General features: G+C 30.8%; 1 protein-coding gene across 1 annotated transcript in view; it reads right to left on the reverse strand.

Moving 5' to 3' along the window:
• HERC2 (E3 ubiquitin-protein ligase HERC2) overlaps window positions 1-19,964 on the reverse strand; it is a 191,235-nt gene that overhangs the window by 23,560 nt on the left and 147,711 nt on the right. Inside the window, 15 exon segments of the mRNA XM_067278755.1 lie at window positions 400-598; window positions 1,636-1,907; window positions 4,025-4,150; window positions 5,098-5,240; window positions 5,323-5,613; window positions 5,867-5,974; window positions 6,286-6,439; window positions 7,692-7,874; window positions 8,655-8,801; window positions 11,943-12,129; window positions 13,481-13,670; window positions 16,076-16,301; window positions 17,075-17,219; window positions 17,448-17,701; window positions 19,387-19,564. Of these exon segments, the coding sequence (XP_067134856.1) occupies window positions 400-598; window positions 1,636-1,907; window positions 4,025-4,150; window positions 5,098-5,240; window positions 5,323-5,613; window positions 5,867-5,974; window positions 6,286-6,439; window positions 7,692-7,874; window positions 8,655-8,801; window positions 11,943-12,129; window positions 13,481-13,670; window positions 16,076-16,301; window positions 17,075-17,219; window positions 17,448-17,701; window positions 19,387-19,564 (2,803 nt within the window).

Consider the following 19,964-nt stretch of genomic DNA (forward strand, 5'->3'; position numbering starts at 1 on the left):
CTTTAGTGACAAATTATTTAGAAATTAATTAAAAATAATCACAAAAAACTAGCCCAATGTAATCAGGTAGTTGTTTGGCTTATTAATAATACATTGGGTTTCGAGATGTTTGTGTATATATATATATATATATATATATATATACCTACCTTGTATACTTCGGCTAATATATATTTATATACTAAAAGGCAAGAGGCTAAATAAAATTTAACATTTTTAATTAAGTCAGACAATCTTTGGAATACAAATTTCCTTTTAATCTTTGAATAATTCCATTCTAAAAGTTTGAATCCCAGAGATGGTCTAAGGACTAGGTCAAAAACATTAGATTCTATTTAGTCTCTCACCTTTGCAATGTGTGAATTTGTAGTAAAGAAAATTAAACTATGCAAGAAATACCTTTCCGTCTCCGGTAACTGCAAAGAGTGTTTGTTCGCCTCCCGATATCTGGATGGGTCTTAAAGAGGTTAGAGATTCGCAAGGAGTTGGAAGTTTAACTTTGGCTCCTTCCACACCACCCAACTGTCCTCTGTGATTGTGACCCCAACCGAATATCGTGCCGCTTCCTCCCCATGACATGGTCCAATCTTCTGGTTTTCTATAAGTAATTTAATTCATTATCAGTAATTTTATTACATTAATATTAAAACTCTAGTAAATATCACACCCATCTTTAATAAATTTAAACAACATAATTCGTGTCAAGAATATTAATAAATATAAAAATCTTAAAATTTGTTGTTTCGTTATTATAAACAATTGCCAAAAACCATAAAAATTAATAAAATTTAACAACTGTTATGGCAATTATTGGCAAATTCATATAATTATATTAAATAGTTTAATAATTATGAAATTTGAACTAGTAGCCAAATTTGATTTTAGAATATGACAATTTTAAAACTGTTCAGCTATTTTAAAGTGTTTATAAAGCATTCTTAATCGACATCTGTCAATTATATATATAGCAGATCTCAACTCAATTTATAAACTATCATAAATTAAACTGTAATTTTCATAGGCTGTTATATAAATTAAATTATATTTTTGTAACTACAGTATAAACTATATATTGGTTCAGATGACCAAAACAGTATAAAATTTCATTGATAATAAAAAAATCTTATTTATAAAAAAAGTGAGTTGTAAAAGAAATAATCCTGAAGTACAGTACATTGTCTACTGTACATTTGTAATGTTTGTTAAATTAATTTAATTGAAAATTTATAGATTTAGTGTCTCTATAACATATATAATACAGGATCTTCCAAAATAAATTCTACCATTCCAAATTATTTTAATTTTGTTAATTATTACCTGAGAAGTATGTGATGTACCAGTACTCCAATTTATAGAGTAACTGTTCAAGTTTTATCTACTTTCTGCATACAAATGTTTTTTTTGTTTGCTGCTTCTAGGAAGTGCCACAAATAAAAATGTTAAGTTCACAACATAACTTTCAATAATTATTTTGATTGATGTATATCAATTGACTGATCACATACTTCTCAGGTAATTACAGTAATTTAAAATGGCAGCATTCATTTTGGAAGACTGTGTATGTACATGCAATTATAAAATAAATTAAAAAATCAAAATTTCAATAATTTCAATTTACAGGAAATTGATACATACCTATTTACCCATAAAATTAATTGGTCATCATGTTCCTTTTTAAATAACTCATGACTTTCATGTTCATATGTTATTATTTCATTTTCTGGTACCATTTCTTTAATTTTTTTCATAACTTCTTCTGTAAATGTGGTTGGCAGAGGCGTGCGACGAACGAGAGCAGAGGCCGTCCGGGCGGCGACGCAATACCGACGAAACCACAACCAACGATGGTTTTCGCTGCAGCACGACAGAGAATCTAAACCCAAATCACAGGCCAGAGCAACTAAAACCTATAAATATTTACATTGAAATGAAAAATAACGTAATTATAAACAAAATCCAAGTGCTAAATTAATCAAATGATAATGCTAAATTCACCATAACTTAGCTAATTAAATATGTAAAGTAACTTGGACTGAAGAGAATTGATTAATACAAACATCTTATATCCCGTTTTACTAAAAAACTCACTTAATTCTCAAGATTTTTGCTTCTCATTTGCAATGATTGTATGGAATGTTCTGTAAATATCAAGAAAAACCAAAAAATTTGTTTAAGTATAGAATACATGTGATAAGCCAAACAACTGCTGGATTAAATTGGGCTACTTTACTACTGCTATTAATAATTAAATCCTGAGTAATTTGGTACTAGAGGTAAGTGTTAGGTATTATCGCTTATTAAATTTAATAATTATGATTAAATTAATAAGAGATGGCACCTAATACCTACCTGTAGTATCAAATTACTTAGAATTTAATTATTAATGGTAATAGTAAGTAATCCAATCATTTGGCTTATTATTATAATATCAGGCTTTGAGATGTTTATAAATGAATATATGTGAGTTTTGTTCTTCTGTGATAGCAAGTTCACTTAAATCACTTGAGTCCATCAACAAGACTTACAAAATTTGAAATAAACATCTGTGACGATCGGGATATTGTGAACTTTATCATTTATATGTACCTTTATAATCTTTTAACTATATTTTATACAAAAACGGAACGAAATAGACCAAAAAGGGTTAGTTAAACGGGAAATCAACTGATAAATTCTGTTGATAAGAACAGTTTAAACTCGATTCCCACGAGTTGAGTTCCTTGTTAAGATGAGTCAAATTTCGGTGACACGACTACGTCACCAATAATTTTATTGGTCCAAGAAGATCATCTCTTCTGACGAAATCAAAGAAGGGCCTGCAAACTCCCTCCCCATATAAAAAGGGAGCACGATGAGTAAGACGAAGAAGTTGTTACTGACCGTGTGTTTGTGCGCTCAAAAGGATAGTTACCTGTCGCCGCCGATCCTCCCTCATCATCTATATTCAAGCCGAACTGTCATCGTTACACTTCCTACCTGAACAACTATTACCTGTTAGTGGACAGAGTCATTACCGACGATCTACTATAAGATCATTTATTCTTAGCCCGAACACCTACAACGGTCTATAAGGATATCATCGATTATTACATCGACATCCGACTACATATCTTGAGGTATTTATCCTACACGCGAATATTTGTAAGCTCTCTCTCTCTCTCTAATCCGCGTAGAATTTATGTTCGCGGATCGTGAGCCATGTACCTTATCACGTGTTTCTCTGTAAAGTAATCGCTTGTATCTAATTAGTCCTATGGAGAAAATAAACGGGTATATTTTTATATATAAATCTCTGGGTGCGTTCTTTCCGTCATCCTCTCCACTCGCTTCATTCCGGGTCTAACCCATACGTAACCGCTCGCGCAATTGATTTTCTGTATCAATCTAAGGATACAGTGGTGTCATCCTGACGTGGTATCAAAGAGATACCGGCCCTATGGTCACACATCATTGCATTACAAAATTCTCTCCTTCAAAGCATATTCAAATAAAAAATAAAATACAGTGTGCTTTGGAAGTAATGAAATTTGATTGTTGTTAATTAAAACTATATTATTAATTTTTTTACAGAGCTATTCTCACAATTTTATTGTAAATTTTCTTTTAAGTATTTTAATATTGCATGTTCAAGGCTTTAATACACATTATCAACTTGTCAACAATAAAGCATTATTCTTAGTTGAGGACACAATGAAGCATTATTCTTAGTTCATCAGATCATATATTCAAATCCAAATATCTGTTTGATTTTAATGAAAATTATATTTAATTTGGATAAAATGTACTGCAATCATGTCATAAAAAGAAATTAAACATAGGTTTTTGTTTCAAATCATTTTCCTGAAACAGAAAATCAATGTGACAAATATATTATAGATATTATGTGGAAAGAGAATTAAGAAATCATAAGAGCAAAGATATAATGCAAAATATAATTTGCTCTTACATTTAAGTTCTTTCTTAATTTAATTTATAAAATATAATATATTATATTTTATAAATTAAGTTAAGAAAGATGAATTACCTTAAAGAAATCACTATGCATTAGATGTTTTCCTCCTCTAACAATGGGATCTTCATATTCGTATTGTCGCAGTAGTGCTTCTGGCAATCCTTTGACTAACGAGGAAAGTGCAGAATCGTTGAGTGACTGAAATGTAATGCAAAATTATATATTTACTTATTGAAATACAACAAATGATTTTTATTTATTTATTCTTTCAAGTACAAAGGATACTTATCTTGTTACAGACATCTAAAAATATACTGAAACAATAGTTTCACAATGTATACAAGTGATTTTTTTTTGTCAAATTTATTAAACTATTCTATTTCTATAATTATCTACTGAAATATTACAAAACATTTCAGATTTATTGTATAGTTCTTGCATATACCATATTCATTCTTTTAAAATATGAAGAGAAGTTGAGATTGGTGCACCAATAGCAAATTTTTGTACAATTAATGTATGCACTATGAATGTATACAGAAACGTTATTTAACCTCAGTTGTATTATTAATATTTTTATAGCAATTTCTATGTTCAGCTTCTATATGAAGTTGAACATAGTTTCTGGACAATTTTCAGACAATTTCTATCTATAAGTGAGCAATAATGCCATCTACCTACCAAAATGGAAACATGGGACATACGACTTATAGGTCTCATATGCACTGTTGTATATAACTTTAATGTCATTACAAATTTCTCATTACACAGTAACTTTTTAGACACCTTGTATTTCAAATTAGATAATGAAGTTGTTTAGCTTTTATTATGTTTTTCTAATGTCCAAGTGTGGAATGTACTGTTTCCACACTTGGACATTAGCTTTTCTAGCTAAACAGAAACTGGTTAAAGTAATTTAAAAAGTATAAGATAAATTAAAGAGAAAAGTGTAATACTGTCAAATAACATGGAATATTGCCAAAGAAGAGAAATTATTTAGCAATTCGAATTTCTTAAATGGTCGTATTAAAAATGATTCAACTATATCTTCATAGTATTAAATATATGTTCATTTATAATTTACGACATTTCTTATTCATTCTATAAATTTAAAGTAAAAAAAAAACTATAAATTAATTACTTACAAATGATTGAGAAATGGCCTCATCCGGAGAAATTCCACTGTAATGACTACTTGCTAATATTTCTGCAATATTCAAAGATTTTCCTAATCCCGACGCCATGAGACGTCTGAGTCGATGCAGAACCCACATTCTCTGTGATGGCACTATAATATAATATATTTTTACCATATTTTAATAATTTAAAGTTACGTTTCTCAAGTTCTGGTTGATAAACAATAACATTACCTAATGAACTTAATTGGGCACAGGCCGCTAGTGCTGCAGCCAGACGCGAAACTATGGCACGATCCGCACAACCTTCCAGAGATGAATCCAGCAGGCACATTACCAGTTCGATCAGTGGCTGAGACATGATGGACCGATCTGAAAGCGCCTCCTTATCGGTGTTCGGTGTCACTATAGGATAGACCGTGAAACGCCATCCCCATCCGTTCACCGATCCGTCGCTACTGAAATTCCAACGCAATTCATTACCATTCACGTGTAGTTCCGTGGCCCAGTCGAACCACTCTCGACCTAAAAACATATTCACAAACATTAGTAAAATATAATAAGTTAGGCGATATAGAACTTATAAAACATTTTCTACATTTTAATTTGATTTCAAATAAATTAAAACAAGTCAAACTACACATTGCAGTGTGGTAATCAGTAAAAAAAAAAAATAATAATTAAAAATATAAACATGTTTTTTTACAATAATAATAGCATAAGGTCATTCAATAAGTATTGCCTTTAATTTATTCTTTTGTAATTTGAAAATTTTTACCTGATTTAATCGCCACTATTCTTCCTAAACTATCCATTATAGTTAATGGATCGTGACGTCTCTCTGTGGAACACTGACGATCGAATTCGACCCTGAGACTTTCTGCTCCTGAAAAAGAAGAATGTTCTTATTTAAATTATATTTTAAACTTTACATTGAGAGTCATTTTTAAATTTTATATTTGATTTTCTAACCTTCAAATGTAAGTTATTCATTACTTTTAAGATACTACTGAAATTTTTGAATAAACTGTAGCATATAATTTAATAAAAAATAGAAAAAAGAATCTTTAAAGAGTCAAAAACCTGATTGATAAAGAAAGTTTGTAAAAATTAAACATTAATTGTAATAATTAAATTAAAATTTTAGATAATATTTAAGATCTAGAAATAGTTTTAATGTAATGAATTATCATCAACCTGGAATTTTTACATGACCAGTCAAAGTAATGTCATCAATGTATGGATGACTGGATTCTTGTACGACTGGACGAGGTCTCATTCTTGTAACATCTGTATCGGCTGCCACATCTTCTAATTCCGTCACACACAGTTCTAATAACATTTCTCCTATCTGAAATTATATTGATTAATATGTTAGTTAAAATAAATCTTTCATTAAACTGTTTTGTCTACTGTATTAAATAAGTTTTCATACAAAAATATGATATTAAAAATAAAATACCACACAATAACACACTCACTGACAAAAATTTTATGCTCTAAGGTGTTGAAATCTACTGAAATTTCATTAGTATGTATGCAGTAATGATGGTAATAAGCAATTATAATATCATAGAAAAGAGAGAATTTCCTGTACAACAATGATACAATTTATATGAACCTCCTCTTACTGGGATATATGTGATAATATGACCAGGTATTGAGGCATACAAGTGTCATGTGATGGCCAGACAGCCAAGTGATTAAAGCGAAGCATACCACTCTAAGGACCCAGGATCAAATTCGGACGGGACAAAAATTTCCCAATGTTTCAGGAAAGGGTCCATCGTGTGGAGGCCCCACCATGGATCTGCCAAACTCATAATGGGCTTGGTAAAAGTCCTCTTAGCCCCACAGGGTAAAGAGAGTTTAAAAAAAGTATCATATGATATCCTAAAACAGATTAAACAACAGATGTTGCAATGCCATTCAAGATCTTCCCACTTGTAGACAATCAAAGTCAGGTATCTTGTCAGATCCCACAAATGCTTGTTGGGCTGCAAACTAGAGATTAGGCAGAACAAGCAAATGTGGCAGTGTGAAGAAAAAGCAGCTGCACATGACCAAGAATCATCTCACTGGAAATGGCTGTTACCAGACTTGTAGGTAGTCAGAGGACCAAGAACCAGGTCAAAATAAAATACAAAATGCTGGGACTGTTTCTGAGACTATTTCTACAAACAGGCATGAGTGCAAGATTTACGCATCTCTCTGAGATATAGTCTTATCCCAAGAATGGCTTTGTCGTTTTACTTGTTAAGATCTAAAATTTATTAATGTTAGGCTAATTAAAAATTCCACAAAGTGAACTTTAACATTAGAATATTTTTCATTATTGATAATATAGGATCATATATACCTACGATTTTAGGACTGATAGAATAAGGCAATGCAACACATGAGCAATTTGCCAAGGAGATGCCTTGCGGGTGGGAAACTGGTCCGTATTTAGATGCTATACACATGAAGAAAACCCAGAAAACTCCCCAAAATAAAAATTTAATTTTTCTCAATTAATTAGATTTAAATATAACGGATTATTCTGTTTTTAATGGTATAAAAACTTATTTATTAAATAAAATATTAAATTGTAATTGAATTACTTCAGAGTTAGCTTTTCCCATTGCAGTTAAAACCGAGGCTATAGTGTCTTTTCCTTTTTCTCCTGCTCGACCAGCGACCGCTAATTTTAACAAGTCAACTAACACTCTTGCATCGTCAGGTGTTAACTTAGCAGTAAAATCATCAAGATACGGTTCTGGTTGTCCCGTTTCTGTTGACGCAACCTAAAAAAAACAAAATAGAATTTTTATAATATTAATGTCTTTAACCTTTCTCTACAGTTTATTACCTCACACAAAGTTTTTAATTTTTAATTGTATGACTGACAAAATATTTCATAAATTGTAAATAAGTAAAGGCACACATCCAGCAGTGCATCTATGCTTATCTTTTAGTGGCATACAATAAAGGAGAAACAGATTTTTGCTTAATTTATATCAAAATGGTTTTGAAGATAGAATCAAAAGATTTGAGGGATTATGGTTAGCACTTAAGTATACCCCTGGACCTTGAAACTAAGCAATTTCACCAAGAAGTGGACCATTTCCCCTAATAATACACTTATACGAGGATAGTTAACACCAATCAAGACCGAATTGATTAACTTTTTTCATTTGAACAGAACAGAGTTAGCTATTCCTAATCAATGTTTTAACAACTAGCTTATTTTAACACTCTTTCTTCAAATGTGTTAATCTTTAAGTGAATTAATTACACAAGTCATAGCATTAGGTCTTTGCTGGAATTAACAACTGAAAGAATGACATCTTGTTAACCTATATAAAGTTACATTCTGTGCTATCATCACCTTGACCTATATTCTTGTTATTCTTGGTAAACTTTCCAGGATATATTTTATCCTAATTAGCTTTCGTTCTGTAAACATAGTACAGGACACTGAATTATATGACATCAAAATGGAAGATATTTTATAAAAAAATACAATAATCTTAAAACAAAAGAGAAATTATTGAAATAAAACTGTTAATGTATCCAATAATCACCTGTTCACTGGACGAAAATGTAGCAGCGAGTACGCTGGCAGCGGCAGAAGACACTTTGGATGACAAGCTTCCCGAACTGGACAGTGACGGTAAAGAAATGACTTCATGAGGCATGTAATGGTAATCTTCCTCAAAACTGGGAACTAACTATTAAAATCAGATTGTCATTATTAAATTTTAATTGAACTGTTTAATCTGTTGATATCAATAGCATAATTTTCAGTATAATTCTTTAATAGTTAAAATTTTTATTTTATAAAATAGAATATGAAATAACTTATTTGTATCAAAATCATGTTGACAAGAATTATTAAATAAATTTAATTTTTAAAAAGTTTTAAACCAATTCCTAAGTTCTAAAATAGATTGGGTAATAATTCATCATCATTTTATTCAAATAATAATGCTTTAAACTGAATATGTTTAGTTTTATAGTAAGAATGGCATCATCCTACTGCTCTGAGGTCCTGAGATTGAATCTAGTTGAGCAGGGATTTTCCCCAGGAATTTTTCACAAGTGGTCTGTCATTAGTTGTCATGTCCCATCCGATATTACCTGATCACCCACCCATTGTGGGCTTGCCATTGAATCCATAATTACAGAATTTAAATCTCATTAAGAATTTGTAGGAAAATCTTAAATATAATAGATCACCACCTAATAAGAAAAATTTAAGAAATTAGATTCATTAATCTGTTATATCTGTCAAGGAAACATCTTGTAAAACTTCTATGCACACCAAATTCCCTAGTTACTTTTCTAATTTCCTAAAACAAATTCCACAGGAAATTCCCCATTAAAACTAGCATCAAGAGTAAACATCCCCTAATCCATTTTTAATTAAAGCCAAACAATCTATTAGATTATCAGCCTAGTTTAAGGCTAATTTTAATAATTAAATAAATAGTAACTTAACTAGAGGTAGGTAGCCTACTTCTAGTCAAATTACTGTTTATTTAATTATTAAAAACATGATTTTTTCATAATTTTATGACAATTATATTAAATTTGTAGAATCAGAGTAAAAGGATAATTATTGTAAAATAAATATTAAAATATCTAGGACAAAATATATTTAAAAAATGTACAATATTGAAGACTAAATATGAAAAACTGTTTTCATTTAGTCTTCAATATATGACTATACTTATGCAAATTGTTTAAGAGTCACAGGCTCTTAAACAATTTGCATAAATAAGTAATTTGTTACTTAAGCAATTTGCATTTGCTGATTGCATAATTTTGGAATTTGTTCCTCTAGGTCTCCAGATCTCATTCCCCGGATTTTGGGGCCTCTGGGAACATTTCCAGCATTTGCCGTAGAAGAAACTACAATATCATATGAAAAGCTTCACACTTATTTTAACTTTACTTAAACCTTTTCTATCATATAGTAACTTTTCAGACACCCTGTATAAAAGTACAATGTAAGGTTTTATTCTGTTGTTATATTTAATCAGATATCATTACTTTATGGGCTGAATATCTATTTTGAGCACATGCCAAAAATTTTTACATTAAAATTATTGAAAAAAAAGCAATGCCAATCATTTTATATGCTCATTTTTATTTTTATCATTTTTACCTTCCTGAAGTTTATGTGAAAAAATACATTTACCTTATCGTATATTAGATAAATTATTGTTAGAAACTTGTTAATTTATATATCATTTAGAATGGATTTGTAAAAGAAGTTGCTGTTTATTTATCTGTTTTTAATATTATTATTATTATTATGTTGGGTTTAGTGGGTTATACTCGGTTGACACCGGTAACTGTGTACTATGCCAGACGAGAGTCAAGGCATATCAACCAAAACAAAACTAAAATTAAATAAGTGTGTCAGTGTCAGTGTCTGTATTCAGGAATTTCTTAACAATATGGCATGTATTCAATATTGTGGTCTTCTGTAGTGTGATGTATATATTTCTATTCAATTGTAATGTTCCCAGGCTTTTGTGTAGTGTGTGTCATATCACACCTGTACAGGAGAAAACAACAGGTACAATAAGCACTCTATCCATCCTCCACAGATGCCTTATTTCCTGGGTGAGTTCTGTGTACTTGCTAATTTTTTCAGTGCATGCGTTTTGTACATTATGAGTGTTTGCAATGGCTATGTCTATAATGTATGTGATTTTATTGTGTTTGTCAATGAGTGTGATGTCTGGTCTGTTGTGGTAAATTGTTTTATCTGTGATTATGGCTTTGTCATAGTATATTTTGTATGCGTTGTTTTCCAATACTGTCTGTGGAATATACTTGTAGTATGGTTTGTCTAATAATTTGTGTTTCTTTGCAAGCTCTTGGTGTATTATATTTGCCACTTGATTGTGTCTATGTAAGTAATCTGTCTGTGAGCTTGCAACCAGAAGTGATGTGTTTTATAGTTTCTGGCATGACGTGACATTTTCTGCATGTGTCATTCGTAAGTGTTGTTTCTTTGAGTATGTGTTTTCTGTAGTTTTTAGTATTTATGACCTGATCCTGTATGGCAATCATCAATCCTTCCGTCTACCCAAAGAGGCATCCCTGAGCTAACAAGCTGTTTGATACAGTTTTGTCAACAAAATCCTGGGCCTGGTCGTAGGGATGCCTGCCATGGAGTGCCTTTTGAGCCCACGATTGCTTAATGGTGTCTATGCTATTTATATGTTGTGTCATGTCCATATGTTGTCAGTGTAATTTAATGGTGTGTTATTTGAGTCTGCTAGAGTTACTGCTTTATGTAACTGTGATGTTTCTTGCTTTTTGTAAAAAAACTCTCACAGTGCCTGTATTTGTTTGTAGTGAAAGTTAACTATGTCAATCAGATTACGTCCGCCATCTTTACGTGGAAGGGTTAATCTTTCTGTGGCAGATTTAGGATGATGTTGTTTATGCTTAGTAAGTGTTGTTCTTGTTTTCCTTTGAGTTGCTCGAGGTCTGTGTGAGTGCAATGTATAACTACAAAAGAATATGTGAGTACTGGAATGGCATACGTGTTTATTGCTTTAACTGTGTGTTTTGCATTGAACTCTGTTCTAAGAATAGTATTTAATCTACTTTGGTATTCTTTAATTAATCTTTGCTTTATTTGTGCATGTTCTGTTAGTTTGGCCTGTTGGAATCCTAAATACTTGTAGAACTTGCCCTCTTCCATGGATTCAATAACGTCCCCATTTCCAAGTGCAAAAATCTTATTATTATTACAATTAGATTGTTAGCAGTTAATATATAAAAGTAAAAAAAAAATTTGGTAATCAATTTGATTAATTATAATACAAACGCACTTTATATATTTTTACCTTATTTTTCTTGGTCAGAATTACTCCGCTTCCTTTCAAATGATTAATTTTTCCAGCATTCATACTAGCAACTATGTCTATTGGAATGTTATGCATTTCGTGTGTTGGGGTCTGTTCTTGACTTTCTACTTGAGCGGATATATTGGTAAAATCAGTATGGGACAAAAGTGCAGAAATCACAGCTTCTCTGAAATAGAGAAAATACAATAACTTATTTATGTAAACAATCAAACTCCATTAATACAAATGTAGAAGGGTCTTAAAATACAATTATGAATTTTCTTTCATTTATTTCACTGTTTAACCTTGTTTGAATATGTTTAAAATTAAATAAATAACTTAAATAAATTTGTGTTGCTTCCAGAGCTGTCAAGGGAGAACTAAAGACTTTTCCCTCAGGTCTGTTGAAAATTTAGACTCATAGAGGTTCCTACTCTTATAAAATTAATGTTATTTTCACTAACAAAAAATAAATTATTTAAGACTGCTTTTTATTAATAAAAAAACATTCTACATATATCATCTGTTCAGAAAAAAATGGTGAAAGGAACCCAAACATATACTTTATTGTGATACAGTGGCTTGAAGAAAAATCAATGCTCATTTTTCAACATTGATTAGAGTTGGTAGAATGATAATTAATGCTACAGGATATAACAGACTGACCTACTCATTGAATTGAACCCAGGACATGCTTAAAATCTTGCACAGAGGAATGCTGGATTAAAGCATAATTTAATAAATAAGCCAAATAATAATTAACTAATAACATTTATAATATAGAGTTTAATCCAATATCAAAATTAAAAATTTCATTAGTAGCATTTTTGAAGTAGCACTATTCTCATTTAGACATGTATTATCATTAGTCAATCATCTTCATTTTCAAAACACTATAGTTTACGAAACTTAAAGTGTAATCTGCCACTTCTAAGTTCAAGTCCTAATCAGATTTCCAGAAACTATTATTAGTAGTCTGGCCAAACATACTGAGCATTACGGCCAGATAAATGCAGCAGTTTACCAATTTACCAAGCATTTACTAATATGTCAACCTGCCACTATTGTAGAGCTGTGCACATCCTATAATAGTTTTGTGTTCAGTTATTCTTCTTTTTTAATCCATTAATTAACTTATTTATCTTTTATTTAAAAATTTTATTATTCAATCATTTATGATTCAAACTTTTGTAGCATATTCTGTTCTTTATCTTGTTCTAAAATTGGAGTACTGTGGGCTTATAACTTGATTTCTACCCATTAAATAAGTTAAAATGTTTGTTTAAATATAATTATTGACAGTGAAGATGTCTGGTTTTGTTTACATCAGTGAACATTTTTCCTTTCTTACTCACAGGAAAACGATAATAAAAATTAATTACATAACATAATAAGAGAGTCTGTTTAATAATATTGATTACAAATTAAAACAAAGGTTGTATACTATGAATAAAATAATTGATGTACAAATGAAAAAATAATAATTTTTTCATGCTTTATTAATATTTTATTTTTAAACAAACTGAAAAAGTCCTTACCTTGCATAAAGAATTTGAAGTGTATAAAGAACTTGATGTAATGCCTGTTGTTTAGCAGCATTAGTTTCAAGTGACAGTAAAATTTTAGACAGTGTTGGCCTGGCGAGTTTATTTCCTAAATTATTCGAAGTTGATTCGTACGATGAAAGTGCGGCTCCGGGTGCATCCTCTGAAGGATAATCTTTGCTGGCTAGAAATTAAAATTTCAGTAAAATATATTCATTTATAACTGAATTTATATATGACAGAAGTATTTGAAAATACATTTGTTACAAATATCAAAAATGCACTTGAATACAGAGGATAGTTGAAGTTTGAGTATCTCTTTTGCTATAATAAATTAATTTTCTTAGTAAATATTTGTGTGTGTTAGTAAAAATTTAATTATATTATAAAATTTTGAAAAGTATATTATTCTGTCTACTTTTTGACATAGCCGAGATGTCCATTGTACTTATCACAAAGGTAGATCAAAAAATCGAAGCCTTGGTGATAGAAAGAAGCATCTTGAAAATATTTACAATGTTTGACTTGTTTTTTGCATGTTTGCATTAAACTGAAAGCATACATCTTAAAGATATTTCTTCAGTTTAGATAATAAGTAAAAGTCTGATGGATTATAGACAGGATAAAGAAGAAATTTACATTTTTAACAGTGTTTGGCAACTATTATCATACAACTCTACTTAGTGAATTTAAGAGTGGGTCCTAAAATCCTCCTCTCTTTGTTGGATAGCAGTATCATTGTTTGTCAGAAAAGACACCTAATGATGCCAGTCCTTCAAGTTCTGTCTTTTATTTACTAAATATCACAAAGCACTCAGCAAAATATACATATGCATACACTTAACACCTTATTCTTGCCGAGAAATATAAATTTATTTAAAACAAACAAACGTTTTCAGCCTGATTCACAGGCCATCTTCAGGTTTAGAATACATTTGAATTAAAAATTCTATCATTGGAACACAAAATTTTGTGTTCCAATGATAGAATTTTTAATTCAAATGTATTCTAAACCTGAAGATGGCCTGTGAATCAGGCTGAAAACGTTTGTTTGTTTTAAATAAATTTATATTTCTCGGCAAGAATAAGGTGTTAAGTGTATGCATATGTCTTTTATTTACACCATATTTACAAGTTATACACATAACATAAGAATATCAACATGAAAGACTAATTAGGTGAATAGTATACCTCCCTGTACTGGTAGGACAGACTCTCTCTTTTCCTTTTGATTCTCCTATTTTAAGAGATTCTGTCAACCTGATGCCAGCCAATCCAAATCCAGTAGCTCTACTTCAGCTCTGCTCTTGCCATGATACCTGATTGGTTTTGCTTATTATGCATGACAATCTCTGATCTCTCCAGTAGAGGTCAAGCCAAGCAGAAGACCAAATTTCTGTTTCTGTCTGAATCTGCTAGGCCTACTTGATGCAGTTATTTCTCAAACTGAAGTAGTATGTTCACACTTCTAGTCTGATAAAGAAGTCAACGAAGTGATCAAATGCTAGATACACCAGCAGAATGTATCTTTCTATTGTCATAGCTTAGACTTCTTGATCTTCATTACTATGCTTTAATAGACGAGATCAGAAAAGTAGATTGAATATGTGCCTATGAAAGTCTTCACAATATTTAATTATAACTCTTTCTGCTTTCAACAAGATTGAATTAAATCAACATCATTTGAAATTTATAACAAAATTACATATAAATTTTAATGTTCTTCTTGTTTTAATGTGAGAATCTATACAGGGTGTATAGTAAAGTCCTTATACATCTATTGATACATAACTGATGAATAAGATAGCTATAGTTATGAACAAGGTGTGTAGTTATGTTAAAGTGACTATGCACTACGAGACAAAACCAGCTGCATTGTCCCTAGTGGTAAAATGTTAGCACTCCCTTCTTGAAAATGATGCAGGATACAGGAAAAAAGTCAATTACAGAGTTATAGAGTAAAACTGATTTAGTATGAAAGGACACCCTGCATACATAAATGGTGTGAATAAAAAGCATGAAATGTTAATGCGCACATTTAACACAGACAGTAAAATGTGTATTTCTTGTGTGTTCTCATTCATTTCTCATGTGTTTATTTATAACATATTTCTCATGTTCCTATGTCTTCATTCTGCATTCATTACCATGTGTTGTATGTTGTATATCACTTGCAGGTCAGTGTATGCACCCTGCATTTATCAATTACAAATGATTTTACAATTGCCCAATTCTGGATATTCTAGAATACTGAATGTCCCTTGTCCATCTGTCTCCAAAAAGAATCGGTACTGAAAGGCAACAGGTCATGTCATTCATTTCTTAAGGCAGGCTTCAGGCCTATACACTCTCAATAATCCAGCATTCCTCTGCACAAAGAATGGCCAGATTAACAAGAGTCTAATGTAATAATCATTATTAAATAACAAAATAACTATCTTAATATCAAATTACATCAATTATTAGCAATCTTTCTATTCAAATGACAATAACTGAAATAATTTGCAAATTCTTAATGTTTAGTTTAATTTTATAGAATAGTTTTAATGTATAAACTCTATTAATTTAAAATAAATAATAGTTACTAACTTAACGAGGAAGCTCCAAGGGGATCTTTTGGAATATTGAAATGAACTGCTTCGGGTACTCGAGGAAGAACCACTTCTGCAGAAGTCCATGCTATACTGTGAGACGATCCGCATGCTACGTGAGTAATTTTAATACCTTCTAACCCGTGGACGAGAGCAGGTTTACAATTCACTGTTGTCGTTCCATTTCCCTGTTGGCCATGATCATTATCGCCCCATGCATAAACCTAAATTATTAAAATGGAAACATGTAAAAGTCAAAAACTTTATTAAATCAAGCACTTTATGCCACTTAAGAAATTTAAATTAACAATTGAATACAGAGTGTCTGAAAAGTTATTGTGCACTGGAAAAGATTTAAGTAAAGTGCTTCAGCATCATGTGCTGGATTTCGAAAACTTTATTTTATGAGGTTAAGGGTCTACCAGTGCAGGGAGTGTGTCTGCAACACTGCCTGTTTGGCAAATTTTGCATGACATTACAGTGGGGCACTGTTTCATCTGGAAATTGCTGAGCAAACCTTCGCTTTATGGCATCTGCAAACTTTCCATTGTTACAGAACACATGCTCCACCAATAATACTCACTGTTCAATCATCAACACCATTATCACTCAGCAAATACAGACCTGAGTACTAACTCTCAGTGCATTGTGTCTGTGGCAAATGTGGATAGACATTTCATAACATCTGTGAGTGAGCAGTAATGCCATCTACCGCAGAGTGGAAATGTGGAACATATGACTTACAGATCTCGTGTGCAATACCTTGTGTATAATTTTAATGTCATTAGAAATTTCTCACTGCACAGTAACTTTTTGGACACCCCATATCCAAAAATTCTGATAGTTTAACTAGATATCAGGTATCTCTTCTCTTGTAATTTTAAATCTTGTAAAATTTTCAAGTTATTATTTACAATTCATATACTTTAGATTCAAATTTCATCAGTAAATAAAGTGGAAGAATATATTCAAATTTTGAAGAATAGGAATTACATACCTGACCGGTATCTGTTACGGCTAAACAATGAAGTGCTCCCACAGCCACATTGACTATTTTCTTTCCTCTCAATCCTTCAACTATTTGAGGTCTTCTGACATGTGAATCTGAACCGTGACCTAGTCGAAAATAATCTCCTTTCCCCCTGAAAATACAAAAGTATTATGAAAATGTTTTGAGATAACAAAAATGAAGATTAGATTAAAACATATCTTGATTATTGTCTTTTGTACTCTAAATTTTTATGATTAATTAATTTAAAATACAAAGGTTATTCCCAAAATCAGTTCTTTGAATGGCTTGAAAAAAGTCACAAATACAAAAAAATGTCTATTATTATCAAAATATAAAAATCTTTATAGTGTACACTCACCATGTCCACACTTGTCCAGATTTTGTTAGCGCAAGAGAAAACTGAGCACCGCATTCAATTTGACATATGCCTTGGCCATTTAATCTTTCTATGTTATGCGGAACATTACAACCTTCACTGCCTCCACGTCCTAATTTTCCAAAATCTCCGTCACCCCAAGAGAATACCATTCCGTCGTCTGTTAGAGCTAGAGTTTGGGCATCTCTGCTTCCGCATGCTACCTGTATGACTCTTAATCCCGCTAAAGCAGTTACCTATTATATAAAATAATAATTTCATTTTTTTTAATACTGTTATAGACTAAAACTAAATAATGTTACAAATATAAGAATATCTTTAAAGAAAATTAGAAATAATAGTTCTTGACTATAATGTCAAGACAATAAAACAGGTATTATTAAAATGCTTTCAAACATAAAATAAGTTTAACTACAACTCTGGTTCAGTTATATCAATTTAAACATCTTCAGGACAGAAAAGAACAGAGCTTTGAATAGATTTCTTTACATCAACAGTAGCAGTGGAGGCATGTATATTTAGAACAAATATAATGTAAAAAAATTAGTGTAAATAATAATAAATAAATATATTAACAAAATCCTGGTAAAATAAACACAGTAAGATGAGCCAGTTTAAACATAGGTTTGGATCAAATAGTAATATAATTAGTTTATTTGTATATGGTGAGGTGACACGTAAGCAATCTGCTGAGTGGGAATTGCTCATGGGGAGGTCTTTTATGGGAAACTAGTCCCTATTTTGGTGTTACTAATATGAAGAAAACATAGAAAATGTCATGTTGGTGAGGCAAACACCCATAGTCAACTACCAGTGTTTGGTGGTTTTTATCCATTTGTCTACTAGTAGGCAAATAGTAACATGAGAGAGGCCTCAAAAGAAAATGAAGACTGCTTAGATGAAGATTTTTGAAAGTAAAATGATCTCTTCCAGTGTAAAATGGAAGCTGCAGACATTTCTCCAATGGTCAGGTTACATTACAGTTGATGTGTTGATTGGCCTTAGATTATAAATGAGGAAGGATTCCCAACTGTCCAACTCTAATGTAACCTGACCATTGGAGAAACATCTGCAGCTTTTGTTTCACACTGGAAGAAATCACTTTGTCCCTAAAAGTATCCATCTAATCCGTCTTTATTTTCTTTCATGGCCTATCCTGTATTAAAATTTAATCTGAACTTATGTTTAAACTGGCTCAACTTACTGTGTTTATTTTACCAGGATTTTGTTGATATTTTTACTAATTTTTTACATTATATTTATTGTAAATATTTACACTCAGAGGCATCTCTACTGATACTGTTGATGTAAAAACCTCTATTCAAAGTTCTTTCTTTTCAGTCACATTCTATTTTGAATAAATTAAAATTGGATTAACTGAAAATACTAGAGTTATGATTAAAATTATTTTGTGTTTGGAAGGGTTTTAATAACACCAGTTTTATTGTTTTGAACTTTTATTTTCTATTTAGTATAGTGTACACATTGTACGCATCAACAATTTAAAAAAAATTGTTATATAATATTATATAACAATTAAATAAATAATATTAAAAAAATATATTCATTATTAATTTTTAAAACATTGATTCAAACATCCAAATATAAGTTTTTGTAATACAAATGATAAAAACAGGAACATTAAAAATCAGCATAAAATATATACCGTATTTTACGGACTATAAGACGCACTTTTTTCTTCGAAAAATTGTCTCCAAAATTCAGGTGTGTCTTATAGGTATTTTTTTTAAAAAGTTGTTTAAAAATTAAGGTGCGTCTTATAGTCTATAGCGTCTTATAGTCCGTAAAATACGGTAAATGTCCTAATTTTATTATATTATGACACAAATACATAAAAACATAAATGAGATGATTGTGAAATGAAATAATTATTTTCTAAATAAATAGATAATATTAATACCTGTTTAGGTTTGAGTTGAGTCAAATTATCTCCGTGGCCAAGTCTTCCATATTCTCCGAGACCCCAAGTGTACAATTCTCCATTGGACGAAACAGCAGCACTGTGGGAACTACCACAAGCAATATTTCGAATTCTCTTAGATTTAAGAGCTTCAATCAAACGCGGACGATCATAATTTCTATAAAATATTAAAATAATAAGCTTGTTGTGTCTTCTAATGTTAGTTTGTAAGCTGTAAAATGTATATAAGTAAGTTGTATTCATCACTTATTATTATATCAGAATTATTGCCCAAAGTTTAACCTTACTTCATATATTTTAAATTTAAATAATTAATTTCTTTCCACCTTGTGGAAACTAAAATTTTTTCCAGGCACATTACGGGTTTGATCAGGCCCACAGTGGGGTAGCCAGGCAATAACAAAGGGGTCCAACAGACAGACTACAGGCAGAGCAGTAGGCTGATGCCCTAACTGCCTCAACCATCAGGTTGTCCATATAGGCAATGACTAATATAAAATTTACTGTTTATTTTTTTACACTGAAATAAATAAATATTGTTTTTGCAATTTGGACTG

This window comes from Centruroides vittatus, unplaced genomic scaffold (genome assembly GCF_030686945.1).
Source record: "Centruroides vittatus isolate TY-2023 unplaced genomic scaffold, ASM3068694v2 contig_817, whole genome shotgun sequence".
Lineage (NCBI taxonomy): Eukaryota > Metazoa > Arthropoda > Arachnida > Scorpiones > Buthidae > Centruroides > Centruroides vittatus.